Consider the following 26,119-nt stretch of genomic DNA (forward strand, 5'->3'; position numbering starts at 1 on the left):
GACAATCACCAGTTCTTTTCCTTCTACACCAACCATTTCTTTCCTGTGGCTGGCTGTGCGAGATGTGACAGAAAAGAAAGCTTACCCCGGATTCATGAGGCTGCGATCTGATGTCATGGATCGTGTTAGCGCCAGGTACGCCCCGTCCATCAGCGCTGTCGATCGCTGTAAAATGCGACGGCAACTGGGTGATGATGAATGGATGGACCCTGGAAAATACAGACTACCCACTAATTTGGGGCTGGATGGAAAGCAATTGCCAGCGCCAGCAACCTGTCATGAGAACCATCGCCAAAGAAGTGTCCCGGGTAATGGCAGATGCGAGGTCTCACCAATGATGGCAGTGGCATTTTCAACAACGACCCGTGAGCTTTCGGTTGCCGAATCCCAATCTACTTACCGCCTGTTGGTGCCGTGAAGCATGCTAACAATGCGTGTCTTAAGCCCCTTCATGCAGGTCGCAATCACGAGCCGCACTTGAACAAAGCAAGCAGAGCAAGCAAAGTTTCATTGTATCATTTTGTCTGCAGCATCCCGTCAGAGGTGAAAGAGAGGAGCTGCTGGCTGCTTTGCCCCATTGATTGGTGTTCCGATGTCGCATTCAATTATTTATCATCCGTCGTTTGAAACGGGCCGAGTGATGAACTCATTCCAGCTTAGATGCAGTTTCCCGTGAAAGATGAATGATGTACTCCTGTGATATCGCATGCAACCTGCATTGCAGGCAGCAATGCCATGGCATCGACAAGGTCTGAAACCCATCATTTCTTCTCCGCAAAGCAAGGGAGAAGTGAGTAACGGGATATTAGTAGCATCATTCACTATACGCTTCATATACAACTTCAGGTAAAGTCGTACACCATCAAGCTTTCTCTCCCCTGGTTAGACTCTTTCAACACGATTACCATTTCGTCGTCGAAACCAACCCAATTTCGCTTCTCGTCAAAGGCAGCAATGCTGTTACTATCTAACCCGGCGGTGGTCTTAGCCGGCGTGTTAGGCCGAACCTCGATACTCCTAGCCTCCACCCGGCCTTCGAGCTCCCAAACACGAATCTCCTCGCCGCGGCAACTGACACTGACGGCTTTGCCGCGTGAGGTAATCTCGGCATTGCTGATCCCGGAGGTATGGCCCCAGAGCCGGATGCCGGGCGAGACAGACAATGAAGTGGCGTTCGACGTGCAGAGGTGCAATATTAATGTGTTATCCGGCAAGGTGGCAAGAAGGTAAGGGTGGTTATAGCAGATACTGGTTGGCCCATTGTCCACATTCCCTGTTCTAGATGCGCCAGTTCGAGAAGAGGTCGCCGGCCGCGCTGGCGACGAAGGCGGCGATAGGGTTTGTGAAGAAGCAGAGCGGATTGATGGAGAATAAGCGATGCGCGTCGTTGTGATATCAGGTGTCGTTTTCACCTGTGATGATGATGCGCGTAAGTGCAGATCCTGGATGCCAAGCGACCATCCCTGTAGGGTTGAAAAGGTGTAGGCGATTGATGCTATCGTGGTGCTCGCCGTCTTGCGTATGGAAAGAGCTAATGGGGCTCTTGATGTATGCGACTTAAGTGAAGTAAGTAATAATGGCGCTTGAAGGATGGCTGAAGCCGAAGTCTCTCTCGTGGGTAGCTTCAGGTTGGGGAACCCTCTGGTAACCCCAACTTCATTCTGACTGGGCATTGGCGGGGATGTATTAATGATTGCCTCCATAGTTGGCGTATCCTCCGCTGGTATAGTGGTGGATCTGCGGTCGTCGGTAAAATCAAATGTGTATAGTGAAATAAGGACCGACTCGGTAGCGGTCAATAGATAAGGGTGGGAATATGCGATCCCGACCAGCTCGCCGTTGGTTGACTTCTCGTGTCGATACCTCCATGTTAATTCGTTCTTGCTGATATCCAGCTTCCATACCCCAAAGCTGCCGTCTTCAAAGCCCACGGCGATATTTAATATTCTAGACTGTAGCTTCTGGTCATCAATGGCCAGGCAGCTCGGTGCCGCCGCTTCCGATGACGTAGGTTCGAATAATGTGATTTGCGCGACCAGCTCCTTTGTCCTCAAATCCCATGCGCGCAGTCCTGAGGAAATATCTGCGGTCACAGCTATGCCTTCGGAGATCTTGACAAGCATAGGCCGAACCGTTGTTGTCGCCGCCGTAACGTCTTCTGTTTCTGTACTGCTAGTCGCATGTGCATGCTCGAGGCCGCCCACGTGTAATTCTTCGACCGCCGCCTTGCCCTTCGACCAATTGTGTCGTAACTTGTACTGTCCCTTCCAATCACGCGACGAACCATCGTTCTTATTATTATCACTGCTATTGCGTATATCGACCCAGCCGCCCCGCCTCCCGTCTGTCCATATCGCCCGGCGTGAAGAGTAGTGTAGCTTCCCCCGCGCGCGGAACCGTCGCGAAAGCCCGGGATGCGCAGGGCGCGCGGCAGCACGAAGCGGCTATAGTACAGCCGCTTCCATAGCTGCGAGTCCTCGGCTAGACGGTGGAATCGGCGCGAGACGGGCGCGACGTTGAGCAGGGACGGCAAGGGTAGACACGTGAGGATGCGGACGAGGAGCTCGTCGGAGAGAGGCGAGAGGTGGTCGCGGCGGCGGTGGGGGTCGAGCCGAGGTCTTTTGGGGGTCGGTGTCGTGGGAACGCTGTTGTTGTTTTCGTCGTCGCTTGCTTCGGCGGCTGAGAATAGCTTTCGCTTAGGAGGCATACTCGTCGTCGAATGGACAGAGAGAGACTCCCCGACCTGTAGAGAACGTGTACAAGAATCAGGTTGAAGACAGTCCTTGTAGAAAGTAGGTATTCGGTCGTCTCCCTTGTGCAAGTGCGCTTAGCGAGAATGGAATGGTCGGGGTTTGCGGAGTTAGGCGTCGCGTCCGATGTTCAACCGCACCCAGCATTTCCCATTCCTTCCCCAGCATCTCGCAACAACCCCTGACCCCCGGGTACTAATTCACTTTCTGCTTCCCATGGTTCTGATGAAAATAATGTCAGTTATGAAGGCTCTTATGCTATGGAAAGAGTCTAGATTCCATTCTCCGGCTCGCATCCGGGGACCCAAGGTGTGACTAACGGCTACCCACTTTCTTCCAGAGACCAGGTCCTCGTTCTTGTGGGCTCTCTCCTGAGGTCAGATTATCCAACTCCATCGACCTACGTAACCCATTACATATCGGCCCCGGTAATGGTGATTAACTTCCTATGGCTACGGATGATGCCTGGTATTCTTGTATGAAAACAGCAGCAACAGTACGCACAGAAGTACGCATACTTGTCACGAAGCTATAAATTCACTAACAGCTGTAGCGAGTGGTGATAGGATGGGTACACAACCTATAAACATCCCGTGTCGTGTGCTGAGATTGAAAGAAGGGGATGGATAAACCATCCGCCTAGATTATCCAGACCGGCAATGCCGAACCGCACATGCACCGTTCTTGGTACGGACCAATTGATTGGGAACGGTAGGTTTCGCTTAAGCAGTGTTCACCCGAGAGCCCCTGCATCGCGGATGCAGCCCGTCTCGCCCGTTCAACCGATTGCCCGGCGGTATGGGGCTTTCAGGGGACGACGTCGTACAAAATGTACCTGGCATCTCGATCAACGCCGAGCTTCCTCAACGGTGACTTGCCTGATGCGAGGGGTTTGCATCAAATTTACGACCACTAAGCCTAAATGTTCATCCTGGTAAGGAAACTTGATCGTTCGATCTCTCCTAACTAGATAATATTTGCCGATCGTCAATGACCCATGGCTCGCCGTGGTCCCCCCATCCGCTTGTCGGTCCCGTTGGGCAACATTGCCTATCATGAGTTTCTCGTAGAGGCTTGTACCCCAACAGCAGCAACACCGACAGCAACACCGGCCGCAACACCGGCCGCAACACCGTCAACAATAACGAAAACAACAACAACAACACTAGACCCACCACGCTCTTCTATCGATGCCGGCATGGAGTCCACTCGCCATGCCATGATGGACGATGCGAGGGAAATGCAGATGGCGACCGACAAGGCCTGCCGGGGAAGCGGGGCGCATCCCTCCGCCCTACTTACTTACGGAGCTCATTGGCAAGGGCAGCTATGGCCGCGTCTACAAGGCGACGACGAACAGGCAGAAGGGAATCGGCGGTGCCGTAGTGGCCATCAAGATGGTGGACATCGAGGCCGGCGACAGTGAAAACCCCGGCGCAGCCGACACTCTCGGTGACATCCAGAAGGAGATCAGCACCCTCAAACTACTTCGCGACGTCGGCGCCGTCAACGTGAACCTCGTCATCGACGCCTTCATGGTCGAGCAATCCATGTGGATCGTGACGGACTACTGCGCCGGCGGTAGCGTCGCGACGCTCATGAAGCCCTTTCAACAAGCCAGCACCTACGCCGCCGTCACCGCCGGCAAGGGCAACAGCGGCCCGCGCCTCGAGGAGAAGTGGATCATCCCGATCCTGAGGGAGGTGGCCGAGGCCGTCCGGTGGATCCACGCCCACGGCGTCATCCACCGCGACATCAAGTGCGCCAACATCTTCGTGACACAGGACGGCGGAGTCCAGCTGGGCGACTTTGGCGTCGCGGCCATGGTCCAGACCAAGTTCGACAAGAGGCGCACCGTCATCGGAACTCTGCACTGGATGGCCCCCGAGCTGTTCGACAACGTCGTCTCGTACGGTCCCGCGGTGGACATCTGGGCGTTCGGTGCCGTGGCTTACGAGATGGCCTCGGGGCTCCCGCCAAATGCGGTGGAATCGCACCAAGCGAGAGTCGACCCGTCACAGTTTGGGCAATTCCTCAACGGGCACATCCCACGACTGGAGGGATCTCAGTATTCTGATGAGCTGAAGGATCTAGTGGCCTTTTGCCTAGAGAAGTCTCCCGACAAGCGCCCCTCGATTGATCGAGTGGTGGAACACGCATACATCCGTGACACCAACTTCGCGTATCCAGCTGCGTCTCTTTCTCAGCTTGTGCGGAACTACTGGATGTGGGAACAGAAGGGGGGCGTCAGGCAATCGCTGCTGAACCCCAATATTGGGGCGCAGGTGTCAACACCTCGCACCGAGGGCTTAGATGGGCAGGAAGAGTGGAATTTTAGCACGACAGTGGAATTTGACGAGCAGGTCAACAATATGGACGGTTCTCTGGCGGCGCATGATGGCGATGATCAGCAAGACCTGGTACCGCCACCCCTGAGACCCAAGACCCGACGCCGCCCCCCTCCCCATGTCCTCGAGCGACTCAAGGCTCCACTAGAGAGCGTCTTTGATCCTGAGAATAGATCAAACTACACCGACAACTCGAAGGAGTATTACGGCAATCTGGGTATGCAACCATTATCGTCCTCGGCCCCGGATCTCCCACTCCGAGATGACTCCCAAACAGCTGCTATACGCGAGTCGCTTATTGACCTCGACGCCTCTCTGGATGGCTTTGATACCTCCCCATCATTCTTCAATGACATGAACACCATCAAAGCTCCGAAAGGGACGTTTCCTCGCTCGATCGCTCCGTACGAACCTTCTGGCGCATCTGTCGATCAAGCACCCCGAGCCGGCCCACCTCAACGAAGCCGCTTGAACACTACGCCACTCGCTATGCAGCACACAGCGGAGTGGCGATTCCCAACCAACACCAAGCCCTTGCCCCGGAGTAGTAGCGCGGGAACTGCTCGTCGTACTACAAGCAATAGGAACAGCAGTGTTGCTTCGTTGAATGGTTATGCCATCAACCCTCTGTTGAATGGCTCCGGTATGAACCCGCCAGCTATGGGCGCTGGTGGTCGCGATTCTCTCGCGAGCCTGATCGATCTAGACGAAAGCATGTTCGGACTGACTCAATTCAAATACACCGATACGAGTATCGACAGGTTCCCCAACACGCCGCCCAAGACGGCCCACGCCCCATGGTCAGCAGCCGCCATGTTTTGCGGCGAAGACGGGTTATCGATGAGCCCCTTCGAGCTGGAGCAGCGCCAGCCTCGCCACCATCAGCAGGAATACAAGCCACCGTCCTTGTTCATGGAATCCCCTCCGAGAAGGTCTGGGTCTTCCGAGTTGGATGGCTTCCTTTCGCCCATCAGCGATAGCAGCGAAGATGACGACGGTGGCGGCGACAGAAACGGCCACAGCGAAGAAGACGACGCCTCGATCTGGACTCGCGCCTTCGTCGCACCGCCTTCCGCGCAGGTCATGGAGGGACGCGCGAGCCGCGAGGCCGTCGCGGATGAGATGAAGAGGCTCCTGGGAAGCCTGTCCGGGCACCTTAGCGACGTGGGGAGGCAGGTGAAGCAATTAGAGCCTCGACGGGCTGATGGTGCGAGACCTGGATCATGAATGGGGCCAAGGCTGATTGCTGGACTCGAGTCTCAGACAGCCAGTTAATGGACAACAAAGGAAAGTTTATGACTAATCTTGGGGGAAGGGGAAGGGAGGGGCTCTTGGATTAGATGGCAAATAGAGGAGAGGCAAATTGGTAGGGGACTTTCAGGGGTCAAGGATAGACATAAAATTGTTTGGGATCAAATCACAACGCTGGAGGCATCTTTTAAAGGGGGAATGGGACGATTGGTACCACTTATGGAAATAGTTGAAGATAAAGGAGTCTAGGTCAGATATCAAGTTGAATTGACACAATCATCATCTTGACTTGGACTACATCAATGTATCACATCCAATCATCGCAACAGGTTGTCGCAATGGAACAAACCCTATCACCAGTCAACTGTGTATCCGAAGTAAGAAGGAATCGATCATTTGACTATTAGGCCCCAGTAGCAAGGTAGGCGCGACTTAAGAAGGGGGTTGATGACGCTCATCGGTTGAAACGTCGATAGGTGATAACTAGGTCCTGTGTCGTACGTATAATAGTCTTCTCTTCCCGATTACTGCGTACATTTCACGATGCACGTGGCTATAGTCGTAGTCGTCTCCTATTTTGCAAGTCACTTTTAGTAATTGTTAATGCTCCTAGTGCCAGATGGCTCTGACAAATGAATACCGGGTTGACATTAACCCCTTGCCCCGTAGGTGTCAAGCTTCGGTTTTAGTGGGGTGAAGCTCCTGTGGGACCGTCTTACTAACAACTACCTGGGCGGATCGTGATGAACGTATTGCGTCGGGCGAATAATCACCCACGACCTGGCTAACAGAGCGCAACCATGATTTGAAAGCATATATATCGACATGTTTCCACTACTTTTGCGTTCCAACTATCTCTATCCATAAAAAAGCAGCGGGCATGCTTATTTGTCATTCCTGGGACTTCTTCGGCGCGATATACCGTATGACTTTCTCAGGGTCTGGTCGCTATGCTTAACAATCTCAACTCATAGGGTTCCATTCGTAACCAGCTTGGCGGTGATGTACGTATGTAGGACCCCAAACCCCTCACATCTCGGGGTCGCATTCGACGGCAAATGGAGAGCTAGGCCAGATGTCTTTGGTATAAGTAGGAAAGGCCCAGGCCGCATCTTTTGGGGTAACTGAACCAGAACACCATCGACAGAAGGACGCTTTAACACAAATATTCGATCATTTGACTCCAATTAAAGACTACTTTCATAAATCAAGATATCGCACTTTTGCCTGCCGTTTTCCGACGACCATCAACCGCAATGGCAGGACAAGGTCAGCTAAGCGGCAAGACCGCCAGTACGTGCCATCTCACACCTTACCCCTTCCGCATTTTGAGAAGATACATTTACTGACGGTCCAAATCTTAAGTCGTCACTGGAGCCTCGAGGCCCAACGGGATCGGCGCCGCCATTGCAGTAGCCCTCGCCGAACAAGGTGCCAACGTAAGTCAAACAACTTTGTCCTCGTTGAAACCACCAAACGTTTTCGTTTCTAACATGGGATACTGATATTTTATTGCCCTGATATAGATTATTGTCCATTACGCCTCATCTGAACAGGGAGCAAAGGACGTAGTCAAAACCCTACAAAGCATGGGTGTCAAAGCCGCCGCTATCCAAGCAGACGCCGGCAGCGCGGACTTTGGTACCAAGCTGGTCCAAGATACCCTGGATGCATTCCAGACCTCCACTATCGACATCATCGTCAACAACGCGGGTATCAACATCCCCTCTACAGGCATCGCAGACGTGGAACTAAGCGCGTGGGACGCCGTCTTCCACTCCAACGTGCGGGCCCCTTTCCTGCTGATCCAAGCCGCGCTGCCATACCTAACGAAACCGGGCGGGCGGGTCGTCAATATCGGCAGCAATATAGCCAAGATGGGCCACCAGATGCTGACCGTCTACAGCGCGTCCAAGGGCGCGCTGAACACCATGACGGTCTCGATGGCCCAGGAGCTGGGACCCATGGGTATTACTATCAACGTGGTGGCACCGGGGCCTATCGCCACGGATATGGCCATGAAGGGGTCTCCGGTCTACGACAAGCTCTTCGGCATCATGCATATCAAGCGCGAGGGCACAGCGAGGGAGGTGGCTAGTGCAGTGTCGTGGCTCGCGAGCCCGGATGCCGGGTTCGTCACGGGGCAGCTGATTCCTGTCGATGGCGGTGCTGGATGGCCCTGAGATGGAAAAGGATAAAGTGCATGTTCCAGTATATACTTTTTTTACAACGAAGAGTTAGGAGTTGCGCAGCCCGTAAAGAGACATTGCAGTGATATTCTATACACATTCCAAGCCATATGTCAAGGTTGTCTTCACTATTCGGGATATTTCCTATTCCCTTTTGGTATTACGATTCAAACCAGGCTAGCTCAACAGAGACAACCCGCTCGAGTGCAGGTTACATCCTAAACTTTGCTACCTCTGATACAACATCAAATTCCTCCGAGAGGCCTCGGAGAATTCTACCGATTTCGACTACGTCAGAGACGTCCCTTTTCGGCACCGACGATCCCGGGCGGCTCGGGATGAAAATCGATCCTTTGAATCCCATCTGAGTCTAGAGCCGCTATAGCCCTTTATGCGCTATCCTCCTTGAAGCAGGCCATGCAGGAACCAGGGACGCGCAACTGCGCCGCATGTGCGGGTAGGGCAAGAGGGAAAGAGCTGCTGCACTTGGTCTTTCAATCACTCCTGCATTCAGCCAGCTCGGTTTCTTTTTGCGCTGGAGCATTCCAGTTCGCAAGGCATTCCATCTTTAATTGGGCTGATTACGCAGTACGTGCTGGGATCAGCATCCCACGCCACGTGCTGTGTCAATTCATGCTATCTGACTAACTTAAGCGCAAAACGGCGTTCTTCAGACGACAGCGGATGGCGGGCAAGCTTCAGCCGGACTTCAGGCCTAAAGCTTTAGGCCATAGCGAAAATGCGGAGCAAGTGCAGTGTTGGTGCGCAGGTGCGGGCAGCGGGTCAGGATCCAGGCACTATTTTATTCCCTGTGATGGAACAAGGGTACGCGCATTGGGGATCAGGACTGCATTTCATTCCGTGAGGCTCGTTCTCCAATAGGACGACAGTGACGCGCGACATGATATCACCGAATCCTTTGAGCTCTCCAGGCCATTTACTCGATCTGGCCGTCCAGCTCCGAAGGCGTGAATTAGACGGGTAGATGCAGACATAGCTGATTGATGGTTGACAGCCGACGACGACCTTCCCCAACCAGCCAATCGCTCATGTTACATTCGACGTCTGTGCCTAGGACTTTTCGACATCCCCCCCTGCTACTGCCCTGCCAAGTTGCCCGGCCCAGTCCACAAGAGGCTTGGTGCGAAGGCGAGGACGTGCCAGATGCCCGATTGCCCTTCAGGGCTTGGTGTGATAAACCCCGATTAGGAGGGAAATCCGCCGCGGGGGGAAACTTGTGTGAGTGAAGCGAAACGTGCAGGCCTGCTTTTCTGCAACCCACCCCAACCCACGCAAGCCACGCACGGCCGCCAGAGGGTTCGTTCGCCTAAACAACACGAACTCGGGAACAGTTACTGAAGAATACCGCGTTAGGCAATGATGTGCAGGACTGCCATATGGCAGAATCCTACCGTCTGTCTTTGTGTAACACACGTGGTTGGTTACATACACCTTGGCACCTTTTACTATCTGCAAAGAGAGAGATAGAGACATACGCACACACTCTCTGAGTGACAGACGGCACACAGCTAGCTGAGGCAAGGCAAGAACAGCGCTAGATTGAAAATACCTACCGACCGACGGGCTTAAGTGTATGTCTCACCAGCGCACAACGTCATTGTAAGCCCGTATTAGACGAACGCGCATACGCCCTGCGCACTGTAGCGGCAGACAAACACCAAACATAGCTGCTGCGCCCGTTTTCGGCCCCCTCCACCCCTTCAGCCCTAGATTGCGTACCACGTCCACAGCATATCCTGTGCTCCAAGTCCCAACTCACAACGCCTTATTATTTGGGGGTATTTCGAATAGCCGCCCGCGGGAGAGGCGTCGCGAACTCGAGTCTGGAACAGAGCTCGCTCGCTACACATCAAGCCCATACTAATATGCGGGGTGTGGCGCGGCGCCGTTCTTTAGTGCTGCGGCATGGATGGGCTCTCCAAGTCGAGAGGATCGTCCCGTTGTCTTGCCCACCAACCGCCGGTCGGATGAGAATGGGCGCCATCCTTGTGGTGTTAATAGCCTGCCACCCGACGCCGACGTCAGGGTCCAAGTGGCGCTTAATGTGGAAAATGATTGCTCATCTTCATACGCCGCATCCGGAAGCTCTCAACCTCGTTTGCCTGATGGTGGGGGTCTGATATTCAACAATCTGCAACAGAACAAGTCCTTTGAACCCGCCTGCTTTGCGCGGGCAAGTGACGTCGCTTGAGCGAGCTTTGGTTCATGAACAAGACTACATGCTAGGAAAGTAACGTATAGGGAGCTCTCGCTCTCGTTCTCGTTCTTTCGCTTGCACACACACTCTCTCTCGACCACCTTGCTGACGGAATATCTTGCTCGGGGTCACCCCGGGCGCGTATCCGATTTGTGGATAATGGAGTCGGCAGGTCCCGACCACTGTTTTCCAAGCACTGGCTGACTGCGGCGAAGCCTGACTGAAACTGAACCACCAACAGCAACCAAACAACAACAACGACATGAAGCCGCGAAAGCTCAGGTATAGATAGGGTTGGATATATTTCGGGACCTAAAGACCCAGAGCCCCCAATTTTGTTGGCTTCCATCTGCATCGACGCATCTGCTGCATGCCCGCCCGTCCATGATCCATCTGCGTGGTACTAATAACCTTCCCAGGCAGTATTTTTAGCACCATTCCGTGATATGACTGGACCAGTGGTCGCACTGCCCCTACAACTTCTTCGGGCTACGATCCGCGCCCAGACAATTGCGCAGGAGTTCTGGGAGCGGCACAGCACTCGACGACGGCTTTGCGCAGTCTGCGTCTCCCTCCCCTCTCTCGCCTGCTTTGCCCTTCGCTCCGGTGGCTGCCACCTGCATGCCCTGCATACTGTATTGATCCCTCAAACGTCAGCAGCTCCATTTCCTGGCACACCACCTGCCTCGACTGTAACCTGCCGGCTCCATCTCTCATTTACTGGTCTGACTGCCTGCACTCTCCCTGCACTTTCTTCTCCTCTTCCTACCACCCCCCTTGTCCCTTGCCATCCGTCCATTTCTGCCACTTTCATCCGAAGTGTCTATTGATACCTGCATCTTACATACATACTTAGCACTCTACCTTGGACAACTGGCTAGTTTCTCAACATCAGACGGACGAACTGGATGCATCGCGAGAGTTGTCGTCTTCCTTTTTCTGCCCCGGCCGTTTTCCTCTATGAAGTTAATTGTTTTAAGTGCCTGAGCCATGGATCCACTTACTATTTTAACCACGGCTAGCACGTTATCGAGCATGCTCAATGCGCTCGACAGGACCATCTCCAATACGACCGAGGTGCGGGGACAATGGCAGGACGCCGATCTGACGGTGCTCCTGCTCGAGAATCAACTCGCGACGTTGCGAACCGCCCTCGGCCAGATCAAGGACTGGATCGATGGCTTCTCCGCGTCGCCCGTGGGCTTCCCCGAGCTGCACTCGCAGCTCGTCATGGACCTGGACCGCTGCCTCATCTGCTGCCGCCTGCTCATCGCCAATGTCGATTCCGACGTCAGCCTAATCCACCAGTGCACCGTCGGCAAGAACATGCCCAACAAGTTCGCCCGATTGATGCGCATGCGGAATCTGAAGAAGTCGCAGCCCATGATTCAACAGCAAACAACAGCGTTGATGTTTCTCCTAGGCGCATTTAACTCGTGAGTTTGATTTTCACTGATTCTTGCACCTCCATCTCTGGTCTTGCCCGCCTGTCTGTTGGTACCCGCTAGTTCTCATGTCGTCTGCCTTGCATCCGAACACCACATATATGTAATGAATGCATTTCCCCGTCGGACTTTGTCGCTGATTGACGGGAGTGGGCTTTACAGCGCTGCCATATCGCAACAAAAAGAACTGCTCGATCAACCCCAGACCAAGCGCGCATTGCAGGCGATAGAAGAAGACACCTCTGCCCTGTTTGCGCCCCGCTACTCAGACCCAAACATGATCACGTCGTCACCATCTTCGTCGACAGCGGTCACCAGCCCTGGCTTCCCCAATACTCCGAGACCGTCGCTAAAATCCGACTTCAGCAACGGCCCTGTCGTGTCTAGGATCTACGAGACCTGGATCCAGAACTCGACGGAAGCAGCCCCACCATACCAACCGCCTACAGACCCCAACTGGCAACAGTCACTCGCCGACGTCAAGGAGCATCCCGTCCAAAACGGCGAGAGTTCCGCCGTTGCCTCCAACACGAATGGTATCATCGGGAATGGTGTGCGGTACAGCGCGCTGTCGCCTGTCTTAAATGGCGATAAGTTTATCGCCGAACCGATTCAAGAGGAGCAGGCAGAAGTTGAGCCGAATGACAAATTCATCATCTTCCCCCGCGAGGAGGAGGAAGACGGGAAGATTGTTGTCGATCCGGTTGAGACACAGGAGAAATTCATCACATCCCCACTATCCTCCCCTCTAATACGAACGACAAGTATCTCGTTGATGGCACCCCCACCAGCGACAAGTTCCCAGATGACTCGTCGGAGAGGTCTTCCACGCCTACCTCGTCTCGCCCGGGCAGCTGGCTCGCGCCCGCCCGCACGAATAGTGTCATGTCCGCCAAAAGCAAGTGGAAACTACTGCGCAAGAGGCGCGAAAAGAGCGAGGACCAGAAGCGGTCTCTCGCCATCGACAGCGCTTTGAAAGAAGACTACAGGAAGGAGAGGCAGCAGCAACAATACAAGGCACTGCTTTTCGGATCGGACTCTCGTTTACACATATTGACAGCAGCCAAGATGCTCGACAAGTCCAAATCCTGGACTAGTCAGGAGCTTTACGACTACCGGATAATGATTTTGAAGCTGGTGAGGAAATTCACACACAAGCTGATCAGGGAGATGCGACAACAGCAGGTCAACACGCATGCAAGATATCTCTGGGCCTATGTGGAAGTATTAGAAAGTTATTACACTGGCGGCATAAACGACATTGATACCGGGCTACCCGATGAGTTGGACGAGAGGTTTTACAGTGCGTTAGAGAACATCCTCCAGGATCCTCATATCGCAAGCATGGTAAAACCGTCTCCATCCGCGACTTTGGCAAAAGAGGTGAAGGACATTTCGTGGCCCAGAGCTGCTGAATAGTAAGTCTCATCTCACGAATAGGATCCGTGTCAGATTCGTTCTCATACTATCGGGGCTTGCAACTGACCTGGCACTCACAGTTTCTTTTCCTCATTACGTCGGATAACCATGCCGGATTACGTCCCTACGGGGATGGACATTATATACGCCACTACATTCGCATCAACAACCGGAGGCATTACTAAGACGGACATCCGCGAGAGGGAGCTCGGCGTTGACTTCCTCGACATTGGCGGCCTGACGGGCAAGTGGAAGAAGTGGATCCACCAGTTCGAGGAGGCGCGCTTCGTCGTGTTCGTGGTGGACTTGGAAGAGTACGACAAACCCGACGTGATGCGCGACACCATGGAGCTTCTCAACGCTGTCGTCAACTCGCAATGGTTTGCCGCGGCGTCCATTATTTTGCTCCTCAACGTTCCCCCGCTCTGGACTGTTCGCAACACAGCCAACCCTCGCGACAACGTCAACATCCCCAAGGCGGCCGACGAGGTCCTCAAGGGGTTTCAGGCCCGTAACCTGGAGCGGCTTTTCATCTCTCCTTGCAGCATGACGGTCGATGGCGGCGGTGAGGCCGCCATGCAGTACATCCTTTCGGCAGTCAAGGAGGCGATACTCATTAAAGCCTTGACCACGGTAGATGACGTGTGACTCTGAGGAGAGAATGAGAGACGGAGAGAGATGGCTGTGGTTTCCAATGTTTTGGTTATTAATTTGTTCATGATATCAGCGAGGGGCGCAATACATAGGACCTCTTCAGGGCTTCACTATTTTCTTCTAGCATTTTAGGTTCCTGCCATTTTGTATATATAGGGTACTTATGATCACCAAGTATGATGGAGTCGACGGCCGATCACCAAAGTCAGTTTTATCTTATTCTACACTAGACAGCGGACACACAAAACTGGGAACACTATACCCAGACTCACCGGCCATACCCTCAAAAGGGTTGGCGGTCTACTATACATTCAATACAACAAATACGATACAATGTCTTCACACCATTCATATTGTGCTTTCTTTGGCGATATTTGGCTGGATAAGGAGTCGAATGTGACATTTCTCAATGTCCTCTGTTGTCGTATGTCTGACAGACCCTTGTTTCCAGCTGGGTGCTAGCTCGCTTCTTAGGATCTCAACCCCCGTCAGACGCCAGTCATGCTTATGCCTCCATTGAACCAGCATCATGATCCTCAAAGGTGTGGGGTTGCCCTCCAAAGAGGGATGTATTGGACGGCCGGTCCGAGGTTTGGGATTCAAAGGCATTTCCGAGAACGTTGTAATATCTAATGCCCCCACACATACTTTCCGAGATTTGCTGCTGCCAAGTGAGTAACTGTGGCGAATCAGCGTCCATAAGCGATCATCATCCGGATTGGGCGTACGGGGGAGACGAAGGAATGGCTAGGTTCTTGCCTGGATCCGAGTGCTCGTAAGGACGTTTGATGGAAGACCCATGAGCTGTCCGGGCTATTCAGAGCCGTGCTCCAGTCGTGTGATATCATTTGCTTGTTGGGACTAGAGCGTCACTGCCTGGAATACTGAATGGAAGTTAGTCGATTTATCATGCTCCCGACCAAAAGTAGTGCAACTCATTATAAACCATGGGACGAATAGTCCAGCTCCCCATAGTCTTGCGGAGGTGATAACAAGTAAGGTTACTAAGGCTTGGGAGAGGTGTGGAAATTACATATATAACATGAACACTTGAATGCAAGTGTCCAAGCATTAGTATCTGTCTGTCTCCTTTTGGAAAGCGAGAGTAGTCACACAACTGATCCAGATGACCAAGACCACACACAGCGCCACGAGGATGGTAGGAGCCGTCGCCCCGACCTTGACCTCGTCCCGTAGCGGTCCAGTCCAGATGACCGCCAAGAGCATGGTAGTGATGGCCAATCACCAGCAGATATTGGAAATTACTCATCATTCTGTACGCGAGGTACGCGGCCCAGCCAGCGATCCGGTCGTGGCTAAAAGTTAAAAAGCCAAACGGTACAGAAAGTCGACCGGATATGCCAACTGAAAGATAATAGTTAACAGACATGTAAGGTTAGCACTCCGAGATGAGAAGAAAAAGCAAAGAAAGTAAGACAATGCATCAGTTTAGAGGAAACCGAAACAATGACTCACGCATGTATTTAAGAACGTAGCCCAGCTCCAGCTTTCCATCGCTGTTTGTTGGAAATACACCAATGTTGATGGCGAAGAAGGCCGCCATAAAGGTTAAAGGGTAACTTGAAGACACTGTTGGCTAACTATTGTTTTCAGGTACCATGTACGCGGGGTATCAGTTGGTTTCACGAATACTATAGTCACGACAGTGAAGAGTGTGAGTGTTTCTCCTTGCCTCGCGGACTCCACCGCTATCTTGGCCCGCTGCCGGGCATACAAGACCGATGTCAATGCCCCCTCGTAGCTGGCTCGCTTCTGTTTCTGACTGAGCAGATAGGAAAGCTGGGGAAGAAGCATGTCAGTTAGTCAGCAATAACACTAGCGAGTATACGACTGGGAAGAGTTGGTTGGTAGGATATAGGGTTAGATGAGCCCGCTCACCGTCTCATGCGTCCTGTCGGCCCTCTTTTTCATAGAATCGATCTTCTCGAGATGACTTTCGATTCCATCGTTCTCCTTGAACATGAAACCGCCATCATGGACAAAGTGATGCGTATTGTGACCAAGCTTTCTGCAGATGGCCTCGAGTTTGCTTTTCACGTCCTTCTCGTGGACAAGGACCCGCCCAATGATCTCGAGCTCCTCCTTTATGTCGTTGGTTTCCGTGAGAAGATCAAACTCTCGTCGTGTATTTAATATTTCCCGGATTACTTGGTCTCCAGTATGCGGCCCCACGTGTTGAAGTTGTTGACGTAACTTGGATGCCTCACCCCCTATGTGCAAGCTAGATCAGCTCACCATTATCCTCATAAAATCGGAGTCTTGGGGTAAGACACTTACAGCTCTAACGAAGAATTGAAACTCCTCAGGAGTCCTATTAGGATCGAAGACCGTGGCGCAATGGTTGGTCGCTAGGATGGCAAGTTCGTAAGCGGATTTGATGAACGATGAACGCTCTGCTCGGCAAATTCAAGTGTCTAATGATTCTTTAAGGGATGCTGATCGTATATTCGACGGGGGATTATGCAATGCTGTCGAGCCATGGCATGGTGGCATTTACTTGCAAATGGTCCATGCTGTGCCAGCCCTGAGCGACTTCCGTCGCCCATTGTCGAACCCTCTTCGTACTAGGTTTTTTTTTCTGTGCTTAAGCCGGACCAATTGGTTCATATTGATTGAAGGTAGTTAATTATGGGATACACCCCTGCACGTCAAGCGGCCAATGTGCAGGATCTTCAGCGAGGCGGCCCGGATCAGGTGGACTCAAGATTGACGCGTCGTCTCTCTCTGACTTGCGGTCGATTATTCGTTTCACATCTTCGGAAACAGCAGGTTGCGCCGGCTGGCTCGTGTAATGGAGATAGGGCTTCTGAATGATTTTAGGACCTAGCATCAGCGGTTTGGGTTTGATAAGGGGCACGTACAAAGGCTACGAGGTTCTGGTGTTCCAGGGCTGAGTTTATTGATACCAACTTCTAAGCTGGACAATCTTTAATACTCAACGGAGTTGGCATCTAGTTAAACTGCGCCACTTCCAATCTTATCAAACCAAGTCTATTGTTGCTGAGGAACAGGTAAGAAGACTGCAAGTATGACCGCCTCAGGCACAACGATGGAGGTGGCCGTGTGTACAGAGCTCTATCTGATGTGGCTTGTTTATTCAATTTTTGTACCGGTTGCGATTTTGAAACTGCCCATTGTCACCCCAGGTGGCCCGTCTTCTGCTCTGCCTTGATCATAGCCTCACAGCCCTGGGAGTTCGTGACACCCTTGGATATGCCGTTCCACTGTAGCCCCTCATCGTCCACGAGACTCAACCGGAGCTCCATACTGCGCCACCACAAGGAGGTCCTGGTCATGCGCTTGTGCCAGGCAACGGGGTCTTGGAAGCTGTCAGACTTGTTCAGCTCCTGGGCGCCCAAGCCTTGTCGGCATACGTCATCATGTCGCTCGCCATCCGACGTCTGCCTTCGAGCACGCCAAACAAACCCGTATTCTTCTTAGTGTTGGGCCCGGTGGCGGATGGGTTTCTTGGGACGAAGATTCAAAAACCTAGGCTGCGGATGGACGAAATGCCAGTCAGTCCCAGTCATCCGGCATCGGACATTGAGGGTTGGAAGATCAGGGGTAGGCTGGGCTCTTGTAGCTTAAGAATATGTTCTTTCTTGCTAGTCAGCGAGGCTGTGTTACAAACCTTGTCTGCTTATCTGAAATTGAGTTCGACTAAAATTATATCGTCAAGTGAATGCTGTATGCCGACTTTAAACACGAACAATGTTGTGTAATTCCTGTGGATATTGGATTGGCTGGCCTTAAGGCTGCGGTCACACAAGACGCAAGATCCAAATCACCAACGAGGTTTAGAAGCTGAAAGGACTCTGACGTGAGTTTAATATCGGTGTAACTATAAGCCACATGTTTGCACTTTTGGTGTTGCTGTCGTACGTGGCATCGAATATGTGCTATATTATAGTAATATATTACCAAAAAGCAAACAAAAGTATGAGAATAATCACTCATGGGAATTGCTTACTATGTTCGGCTCTGGAAGGAAACTCAATATAGTCTATAATAAGTGTAAAAACTAGAACTCAGCCGGGTCTCATCAGGAGAATTAGCCAGTCACTACGAGGGCAGAATTGGAGAGAAGTAAAGTTGAAAATAGTCTAGATGTAAATAGATAGATAATATCATGTGATTTGGTGTCTGTCAGGGAGGCCTGGGGCCCGTATTGATGGATATAAAACCTGTGGTAGGGCCTCAATATTGTCAATCTTCCTCTTCATCCTCTAAACAACTCACTTGAGCATCACACCCTTTTACCCATTCCCACAAAGGTTCACAAAAGCATACAGGCTCTATTTAGCCAAGATATCACCACCACTCACCATGTACTCATCCATCAAGATTGTTTCCCTCCTTTCCTTCCTGGCGCTTGGCCTTGCCAGCCCTGCCCCTGACTCTATCCGTCTCGACAACGGCCAGGAGACCAAGAACGCAGCACTTGCGTCGCGCGACCGCGGTGACGCCTTGGAGGCTCGAGACGTGGACTGCAAGGGGTCCGCATTCTGTGAAAGACTTGGTGGCAGTTGCGATGATGCATTCCGCCAGATCCAGCCCAACAAGTGAGCAACGGTTTGCCCATCAACTTACTTCTCCCCCTCTTGAAACGCTTAATGGACTATTCCTTTGCTAACAAGTGTCTACCAACACGCAGCGTTTACCGCACCGGTGACAACAAGGGGGCTAGTGGTACCTGCAGTGGTACATGCGGAGTCTTCGTCAGCGGCGGCCATTGTGAGGCTACTGGCTCCCAGCTCCAGGTAAGTAAAGACCTATATAACCGTCGGCAAATGGGATTGACATGGCTGATTATGTTCTCTCTCTTGACAGACGTCCTACAAAAATATTCGGAACAAGGGTTGCAAGCACTGCGGTCGAGAGACTATGTCTAATGGCTGCATGATCAAGATCGACCGCGTTACGGGTTGCTAGAAAAGGGTTGTCCAGATGCACGTAGCTTGCCTTTTCATTTTCATTGCACTTATTGAACATTCGTTTAGTACTATTTGTCTTGTTATTTCGAATCGATGTTAAGCTGTCAACCTGACAGAAATACACTCGTTTAGTATCTCAGTTATCTGAAATACCTATTAGCTGAATATAGCATTTACCTCTGATAGCTACTTATTATTCAGATCGTGGAAGTGTTAGTGATATATACCTTATAAACTACCCAGGGCCCAAACGTTGACCACTCCTCACATTTGTATCCCCTTATCGGTAAGAGTAGGGACTTTGTGGAAAGCTTTTTAGTTTGTATATTATATAGTCACCTCAACTCCGACTTTCCCCCATTGATGTATGACGGTCATCATGCTTCTATAGTTAGGTCGTGTACATTGATTCTTCCTTCTTGAATAGGTTGGTTTGATATAGGTTGCGTTGCCGCAAATGTATTGTTATGCGATCGTTAAGTGATATTTCTCTGATTAAACTTGCTAATACGGTGGTCTCACAATCACCAGTACGTAGCATAACTGGAATTACCCCTAACCACTCTGACAAACTCTTTCCCGATGATCTCATCTGCGCGCATGTTAGATCAGAATATAGAGATTCAAGGATAGAGATGCTTACCGGTTCTCTCTGATGGGTGTAGCTCATCGTACCTAATGTTTCAATTTAGCAACAATTCTCCTGATTAGGACGCCGAATTCTTTGCGTCTACTAACCACATGAATGACGAAAGTGAATTCTGCGAATTCGCACAATCCTTGTTATCCACATCGCAGTGGTGGTAGTACCCCGTAGCGTTAGCGGGCGCATCGAGATACTTCTCGGGCTCATTGTAGATATCGAGCATGAGCTGATGGACGTTGAAGACGGTAAAGGATGTCTCGGGCCAGCGGCGTGTTTTGTTGACGAGAAGCTGGAAGGGCGCGCCGTAGTCGAACATGGTGTTGACGTTGGTGGTGTACTCGAGTATCTTCTGTTCGGTCTCAGTGTTGTTGCAGTGGCGTGTCTTGTCGGGCCAGTAGTGGTTGTCGCCCGCACCGCCGTTCTGGGGCGCCGCGTACAGCGGGGAGCGCTCGAGGGGCGCCTGGTTCAACAGCACGAAATGACGTCCCCCTTGGGCGTGGATGGCGTCGAAGACGCGCCAAATGCAGTCGATGAAGTCGGTCATCGTGAGGCCTGTGTGCTGTGAGTCGGTCAGGAAGGCGTCGCCGCCCAGGTCGTTGGTGCCGATCCAGAGGGCGTAGACGGTGTTGTCGGCGGCGCGATTCGGGTAGAAGGTGTTGGTGCCCGTCGTGGCGTTCACGTAGGCCACGTCCTCAACGAATGAGGGAATCTCATCTTCCAGCACCGAGGGAAAGTTCGGTTGATGTTGACCAAGTACCGCTCAAATATGTTATTGGAGCAAAAAGCACCGCTCACTGTGAGATGAACGCATTAGGATCCATCCGAAGGCTTTCAAATAAGAACAGGCAGACAGCTAACAAGCTAGCATCAAACGAAAGAAAAATGAATATTGCGATTGATTCACTAAGCACAGAAAGTAGATGAAAAGTAGTCAAAGAGTTTATACCGGCGTAGTCGTAGAATTTGGCGCCCAGCTCCTGCGTCGCAAATTGACCCCAGACGTATCCACCGGTCGACGTGAAGTTGCCGGTGGATGTGTCGGTAGCGGGCGGCGGCGTCGAACCGTTGTTGGTGATGTAGGCCGACAGGCGGCCCGCGTCCGTGTAGCTGTCTCCAAAAGCCACGACATTCTCCACGACGAACGGCGGCTTGCCACTGGGATAGGTGGCTGCGGCCATGCCGGCGGCAGCGATCGTCGGTAATAAAAGACGCATGTTGGGTGGGCTACCAAGCAACAGGATAGGAACAGAGGTAGATTAATGCTACCACGGCATCCCGGATTCGCTTTTAGCTGGGTACACTGGCACCATCTTATATGCGTGTGTGCATCCATAATTCGCTCTCCCGTCCTCGAAGGATGTGATCACTACCTTATGATCTAATCCTGGTTGAATCCCATTCAGCCGGAAGCGGCACACTAGCTGCAGGCACTGTAAGCAAGGTGACGGCGAATCGCCAAAAGCTAGTCCTGCCGTCATGGACGGTAGGCGGGAGGGCTCGCGCATGTTGAGTTTAGGATCCAGAGCAGCATGGAAAGCTGAGCGAAACAGCAAAAATTCTCGCATTGACTTAAGCCCTCAGGGAAAGACAACAGCAAATCCTCCAGTCGTCATTCAGCAGACAGTCTACCACGTAGCAGTGTCTCTCAACCTCAGAGGTAGTGCCGGGTCAGGCATGGGAACAAATCGCATCATCCACATCACTACTGTGCTCCATCCAGTATGTTTGGTAGAGCATGGCGGGGGAGAATGAGGGGTGCATTGGAGGAGAGCTCGGAGTGGATCTGGTCGTCAAGCAGCCAGGCTGGGTCTGGAATGCTTGATTTTGGTATTTCCGCCAATGGCGGACAGGATCGCAGGGCTAGATATGCAAAAGGGAGTTGGATGTTGTTGGATATGGACCATGTTGGATCTGCTGTGGGCAGATTAGGCTGAGTTATGGTGCATGTCCAGCATGTCCCTCATCTACACCTTCCTCAATGACAGTAGACCAATGCTAACCTCGAGTCAACGTAATGCAGGTAGACGACTGGCAGGTATCAACATCTGAGCCGCCTCTATGTAGATATGCTAATAGGCGGCAAACCTCCCATCTTTGTTGAGTCACAAGGCGTGGGTGGTAGCCTGGAAGCAGTGACACATTTGCTTGCTGCTTCAGCACCTGCCCTAGTGTATTGCCTGTTCTTTGCGGTTGCCTTGGAACAACCAGCCAATCACAAAGCAGCCTTTAGCTTTTCAGGCACCAGAAGCTTTTTCCATTCAATGGTTTAGCTGTGCTGGTGGCAGGAGCTTGGGGCCCCACCGAAAAGTGCAATCAGTAATCAGCAATCAGCAATCAGCAATCAGCTTAGGTGACCCACTCTGGCCCTCTGGGAAATGGTATAAATATCTCAGTTCCCATCCTATTTCTCTGACTTCTCTTCTTCTTTTCTTCTTCATCCTGGTGCACGGGCTTTACGCATATCAGTGAGGATTCGTCCGAGATTGCGTTTTTGCTAGTTGAAAACTAAACTAAGACCGCTCCTACTTGGCTTCGGCCGGGTAGGGAATTTTTGAAACCTCATCTCTTTTGAGATCTCTTGTTTTTTCATCTCCTTGGTTCCTTCGCGGAACGAGGCGAAGAAGAAGCTTTCCCACGATCAAATCCTTCTGCTACTGTCGACCTCGTCTACATATGGTTGCTGAAGACGCGAGTTGGGTACGGCGCATGTAACCAACACCAGCGCTCATTATCTCAACGTCGCAATTGGCTTGATGTGTCAACTTGCTGTCCGCCATACCTTGTGCATGCCTCGTGAGCATGGCAGGAAACCCAAGATTATCTTACGAACGTCCCGCCAGAATGCCCCTCCAGCCGTGGCGCCTAGCGAACCGATTCCTTTGACAAAGCCGAGAAGCCAAACGAAGCATTCAACCAAACACGCCGGCCTTTTCCAACCCGTCCGCCGCCGCCGCCACTACGTCCCGGTACGACGATACTCGCTCCTGGGAAGTTCTGTACGTAACTACGATTGTGATTTGCTGGCAGCAGGGCAATCAGCAGCATCCCGGACGAACATATCGATATCCAATAGAAGAAAATATTCCTTAAGTGTCCTAAAGATGGCAAATCCAAAATGCAGTGACCTGCATTGGAAATATCCTACAAAATATCCTACACGCTTTTGACACCATCCGAAGGCTATGCATTTGGTCCGTGATCCCAAATTATTTGTCTGTACCTTGATGCCCGTCATTTTCGATGCTAGAAAGCACTACGTATTGCGTCCTATGGACCGTGAACCATCCACCAAGCCAAGTGCTATGCGTCGGTCGCGTCGCTGGGTTCTGCACAAGAATATCACCACCCTCAAATCGTGTGCAACGAACAATGCTGCCAGTTTCTGGGTTTTTTTCAGAGTTTTTTTCTCTCGCTTCTACTTCCATTCGAACTGACATGTTTGCCAGTGCCGCATATTTTCTCCATCTACACAGTATTTGGGCATGTTTATTTTCAGAGCCGTACATGTTATGTCTTGTTTTCAACGGTCTTCAAATTGCCATGCGCACAACCTATTCAGGCATCGATCACGCCAACCCTCTTCACCGGTTGACTTGCGTATAAACTCTTGTGGCTACCAATGCCTTTCTTCATACCTCCGACTAGTAAGGCATGTGGAGTAACATGCACATTGCCCGCTCAAGCCTCAGTTCCTTTGTTGTTGACCGTGTCCACATCCATCGTCACCCGGTCTTTGACAGCCAGATCCTCGGCGTAGGCGTCTACATGGTATGCCGCGAAATGACGAGTGGGCACCCCGGCGGCGAACATGAGGTCCAGCTCCTCGAAGGTGCGATCCTTGGTCTCGGTCAACCGAAAGTAAGCCCAGGCCAGCGTGAGTGACGCCCAGCCACACCAGAAGAAGCCCGTGTAGCCGCGCCAGTTCCAGCTAGTCGGATTGACCATGTACGGCTCGAGGATGTTGGCCCACAGCAAGGTTATGTAGTACAGGTTGCGCGCCAGGCATATGGTCTTGGAACGCAGCCTCGTCGACGACACTTCGGCTGGGATCGTCCAGCCCATGGGCCCCACCGACAAAGAGAAGGTGAACAGCCAGACGAGACACAGTGACGATTGCGCCCAGACCACGCCGTTGTTACGCGCCCCTGTGGTGAGCACGCCGATGATGAACAAGTAGACCACGATTCCCGTCATGCCACACAAGTAGATGGTGCGCCGGCCCACGCGCCGCATTAGGAACCACGACAGAATCGTCCCGACGAAGGCGATGGCCGTTCCGCCGAGACCAAGCTTGTACGCGTCGTCGGCGCTCATTCCGGCCTGCTGGAAGAAGTAGGTTCCCGAATACGCGAATTGGGAACCCGAAAGGACCTGTCCCGCGAACGAGACACAAGCGATCTCAGTCCGGCGCCGGTGGCTGCCGCGGAAGCAGTCGAGATACGAGCTCCCCGCCTCGATCTCGTGCTCGATGGCGTTGGTGTGCACCATCATAGCGAGGGTCTGCGGCGCCTTGTCCCTCTGCGGCCCGCAAGTCACACGCCGTAGGACCCTTTCGGCTTCCTCGAGCCGGCCGTGCTGAACCAGCCACCATGGGCTTTCGGGCATGAAGAGGCACGCAACGAATAGCGGCACCGGCCACACCCACTGCACGGCGAAGGGGATACGGTAGGACCACTGGTCGTCGCGCCGCAGCAGGCCCTGGAGCACACCCGCGCCGATGAACTGGCCAATGGCGAAGCACATGTTCACATATGCGGTCAGATAGGGGCGCAGGGCCAGGGGCAGGATTTCTGACGCGTAGGCGGAGCCGATAGTGGCGAAGATTCCCCATGGGACGCTGGAGGGATTGGGTGATAATACAGGTCAGTTGATATTGTACTGAGAAGGGTGAGAAGTAGTCTGGACCAGGAAACTGCCAATCGGATAGCCAACTTACCCGCACAGAACTTGTCCCACAGTCTGGACGGCCGGGGTCTTCCCGAAGAACGATGGGAAGATGAAAGCGGTCATTAGAAGGAGCGAGGCCAGAAAGACACGCTTGAACCCGAAGTGGCTGATCAGATAGCCGTTCATAAAAACTCCAATGATGCAGCCGGCGATGGAACCTCCCCATAGTGCCGATTCTAGCAACCTCTGTCAGTGAAATATCGCGACATTAACGGCCAGAGCTGGGTGTTTCTATGTTTCCGTGCGAGATTGTTCAGTACTCACGCCAAGCTGCTGTCACCTGGTATCCAGCCTCTCCGCCGTGGTCCTCGCCGAACTGCTTCTGGAACGCTGGGAAGCCAAGGAAGTTGCCCATCAGTATTGTGTCGTATCCTGAATAGGAGTCTCATTGTTAGTTCATTGCGCCGGGGTACTGTATAGCGACATATGAAGAGGAGACGGCTGGTAGCGCGCGCACGCACACTCACCTTCCATAATAACAGACATCGACACCGTGAGTGACCACATGACGGCCCAGCGGTGGTTCATGAGAGCCTCCCGGACACTAGTCGCATGTTCGTCGATGTTTCCTGCTTGGGCATCGCCAGTGTTGGACTTCCCCGCCCATTCGGTGGTTTGGTGACGGTCGTCATCTTGGTGAGATTCTGCCATGATGTTGACACTTTAGGCAGACATTAATCTTGGCATGTCATCTGAAGGGCTGTATGTCAGTACATATATATATATGTCTAGGCGTGGATCATTCCCCTCATGTGAGACAAGTACGTATGACCTGGGGAAACCCTGCACATGCATCATCCCCAGGAGCTGTCTCCCCCGTCTTACGACCTATCTAAGTACACACACCATTGACCAATTGTCATTCCTAGTTTACCAAGGGCATATGCTTCGGGCAAGAGACCCCGACAGTAGACATGAAGTATTTAGGCACGATTTGCACGACGCAAGCCGGTCAAGGATTCTACTGCTCTGTCCCGCTACCATCTCGCTACGGCTTTAATTGGAGGATCTCGTCCTTCCATTGAGTCGAGCATACCGTGCTAGGCGACAGATCCGGCAAAACACCTGACCGATATGCTGTCCTCCCCTCTCCTCCATGGGGTAGCACCCCCAATGCAAGCCACGAAAGGGGACCGGTAAGCGCACGAGTAAGCAATGCCAGTTCAAAACGGAGGGTTACATTGATCCCGCATGCACATTTATCGATGATCGATGGTTTAGTCTCAATCTCATTGACTAATCTATTAAAGGTTCAAGAAGAAACCAAAATGCAAGATGATTTCTTGCAAGCCCCACC

General features: G+C 52.3%; 10 protein-coding genes across 10 annotated transcripts; 5 read left to right on the plus strand and 5 right to left on the minus strand.

Annotated features, from left to right (window-relative positions):
• Positions 1-842: 842 nt before the first annotated feature.
• On the minus strand, positions 843-2,707 carry PG998_012268 (uncharacterized protein; the record flags this gene model as incomplete). The annotated part of the gene is made up of 2 exons (XM_066879084.1): positions 843-2,344; positions 2,398-2,707. 2 exons carry the CDS (start codon positions 2,705-2,707, stop codon positions 843-845), a joined length of 1,812 nt encoding a protein of 603 aa, XP_066725468.1.
• Positions 2,708-3,979: 1,272 nt separating this feature from the next.
• Positions 3,980-6,325, plus strand: PG998_012269 (kinase-like domain-containing protein; the record flags this gene model as incomplete). Its single annotated transcript, XM_066879085.1, has 1 exon — positions 3,980-6,325. One exon carries the CDS (start codon positions 3,980-3,982, stop codon positions 6,323-6,325), a length of 2,346 nt encoding a protein of 781 aa, XP_066725469.1.
• A 1,280-nt stretch (positions 6,326-7,605) lies between these two features.
• Positions 7,606-8,532, plus strand: PG998_012270 (uncharacterized protein; the record flags this gene model as incomplete). Its single annotated transcript, XM_066879086.1, has 3 exons — positions 7,606-7,642; positions 7,715-7,788; positions 7,876-8,532. 3 exons carry the CDS (start codon positions 7,606-7,608, stop codon positions 8,530-8,532), a joined length of 768 nt encoding a protein of 255 aa, XP_066725470.1.
• A 3,214-nt stretch (positions 8,533-11,746) lies between these two features.
• On the plus strand, positions 11,747-14,268 carry PG998_012271 (uncharacterized protein; the record flags this gene model as incomplete). Its single annotated transcript, XM_066879087.1, has 4 exons — positions 11,747-12,192; positions 12,364-12,904; positions 12,967-13,619; positions 13,701-14,268. 4 exons carry the CDS (start codon positions 11,747-11,749, stop codon positions 14,266-14,268), a joined length of 2,208 nt encoding a protein of 735 aa, XP_066725471.1.
• A 1,450-nt stretch (positions 14,269-15,718) lies between these two features.
• Positions 15,719-16,089, minus strand: PG998_012272 (uncharacterized protein; the record flags this gene model as incomplete). Its single annotated transcript, XM_066879088.1, has 2 exons — positions 15,719-15,854; positions 15,893-16,089. 2 exons carry the CDS (start codon positions 16,087-16,089, stop codon positions 15,719-15,721), a joined length of 333 nt encoding a protein of 110 aa, XP_066725472.1.
• A 135-nt stretch (positions 16,090-16,224) lies between these two features.
• On the plus strand, positions 16,225-16,428 carry PG998_012273 (uncharacterized protein; the record flags this gene model as incomplete). The annotated part of the gene is made up of 1 exon (XM_066879089.1): positions 16,225-16,428. The coding sequence occupies one exon, from the start codon at positions 16,225-16,227 to the stop codon at positions 16,426-16,428; it is 204 nt and encodes a 67-aa protein (XP_066725473.1).
• A 1,004-nt stretch (positions 16,429-17,432) lies between these two features.
• Positions 17,433-17,674, minus strand: PG998_012274 (uncharacterized protein; the record flags this gene model as incomplete). The annotated part of the gene is made up of 2 exons (XM_066879090.1): positions 17,433-17,622; positions 17,670-17,674. The coding sequence occupies 2 exons, from the start codon at positions 17,672-17,674 to the stop codon at positions 17,433-17,435; spliced, it is 195 nt and encodes a 64-aa protein (XP_066725474.1).
• A 947-nt stretch (positions 17,675-18,621) lies between these two features.
• On the plus strand, positions 18,622-19,227 carry PG998_012275 (uncharacterized protein; the record flags this gene model as incomplete). Its single annotated transcript, XM_066879091.1, has 3 exons — positions 18,622-18,857; positions 18,950-19,055; positions 19,126-19,227. 3 exons carry the CDS (start codon positions 18,622-18,624, stop codon positions 19,225-19,227), a joined length of 444 nt encoding a protein of 147 aa, XP_066725475.1.
• Positions 19,228-19,753: 526 nt separating this feature from the next.
• PG998_012276 (carbohydrate esterase family 16 protein) lies at positions 19,754-21,089 on the minus strand (the record flags this gene model as incomplete). Its single annotated transcript, XM_066879092.1, has 4 exons — positions 19,754-19,821; positions 19,873-19,904; positions 19,968-20,634; positions 20,780-21,089. 4 exons carry the CDS (start codon positions 21,087-21,089, stop codon positions 19,754-19,756), a joined length of 1,077 nt encoding a protein of 358 aa, XP_066725476.1.
• A 2,464-nt stretch (positions 21,090-23,553) lies between these two features.
• On the minus strand, positions 23,554-25,473 carry PG998_012277 (uncharacterized protein; the record flags this gene model as incomplete). The annotated part of the gene is made up of 4 exons (XM_066879093.1): positions 23,554-24,712; positions 24,812-24,998; positions 25,087-25,194; positions 25,290-25,473. The coding sequence occupies 4 exons, from the start codon at positions 25,471-25,473 to the stop codon at positions 23,554-23,556; spliced, it is 1,638 nt and encodes a 545-aa protein (XP_066725477.1).
• Between the last annotated feature and the right edge of the window lie 646 nt (positions 25,474-26,119).

Source organism: Apiospora kogelbergensis, assembly GCF_038363985.1.
Source record: "Apiospora kogelbergensis strain CBS 113332 chromosome Unknown utg000008l_segment0_segment0, whole genome shotgun sequence".
NCBI lineage: Eukaryota > Fungi > Ascomycota > Sordariomycetes > Amphisphaeriales > Apiosporaceae > Apiospora > Apiospora kogelbergensis.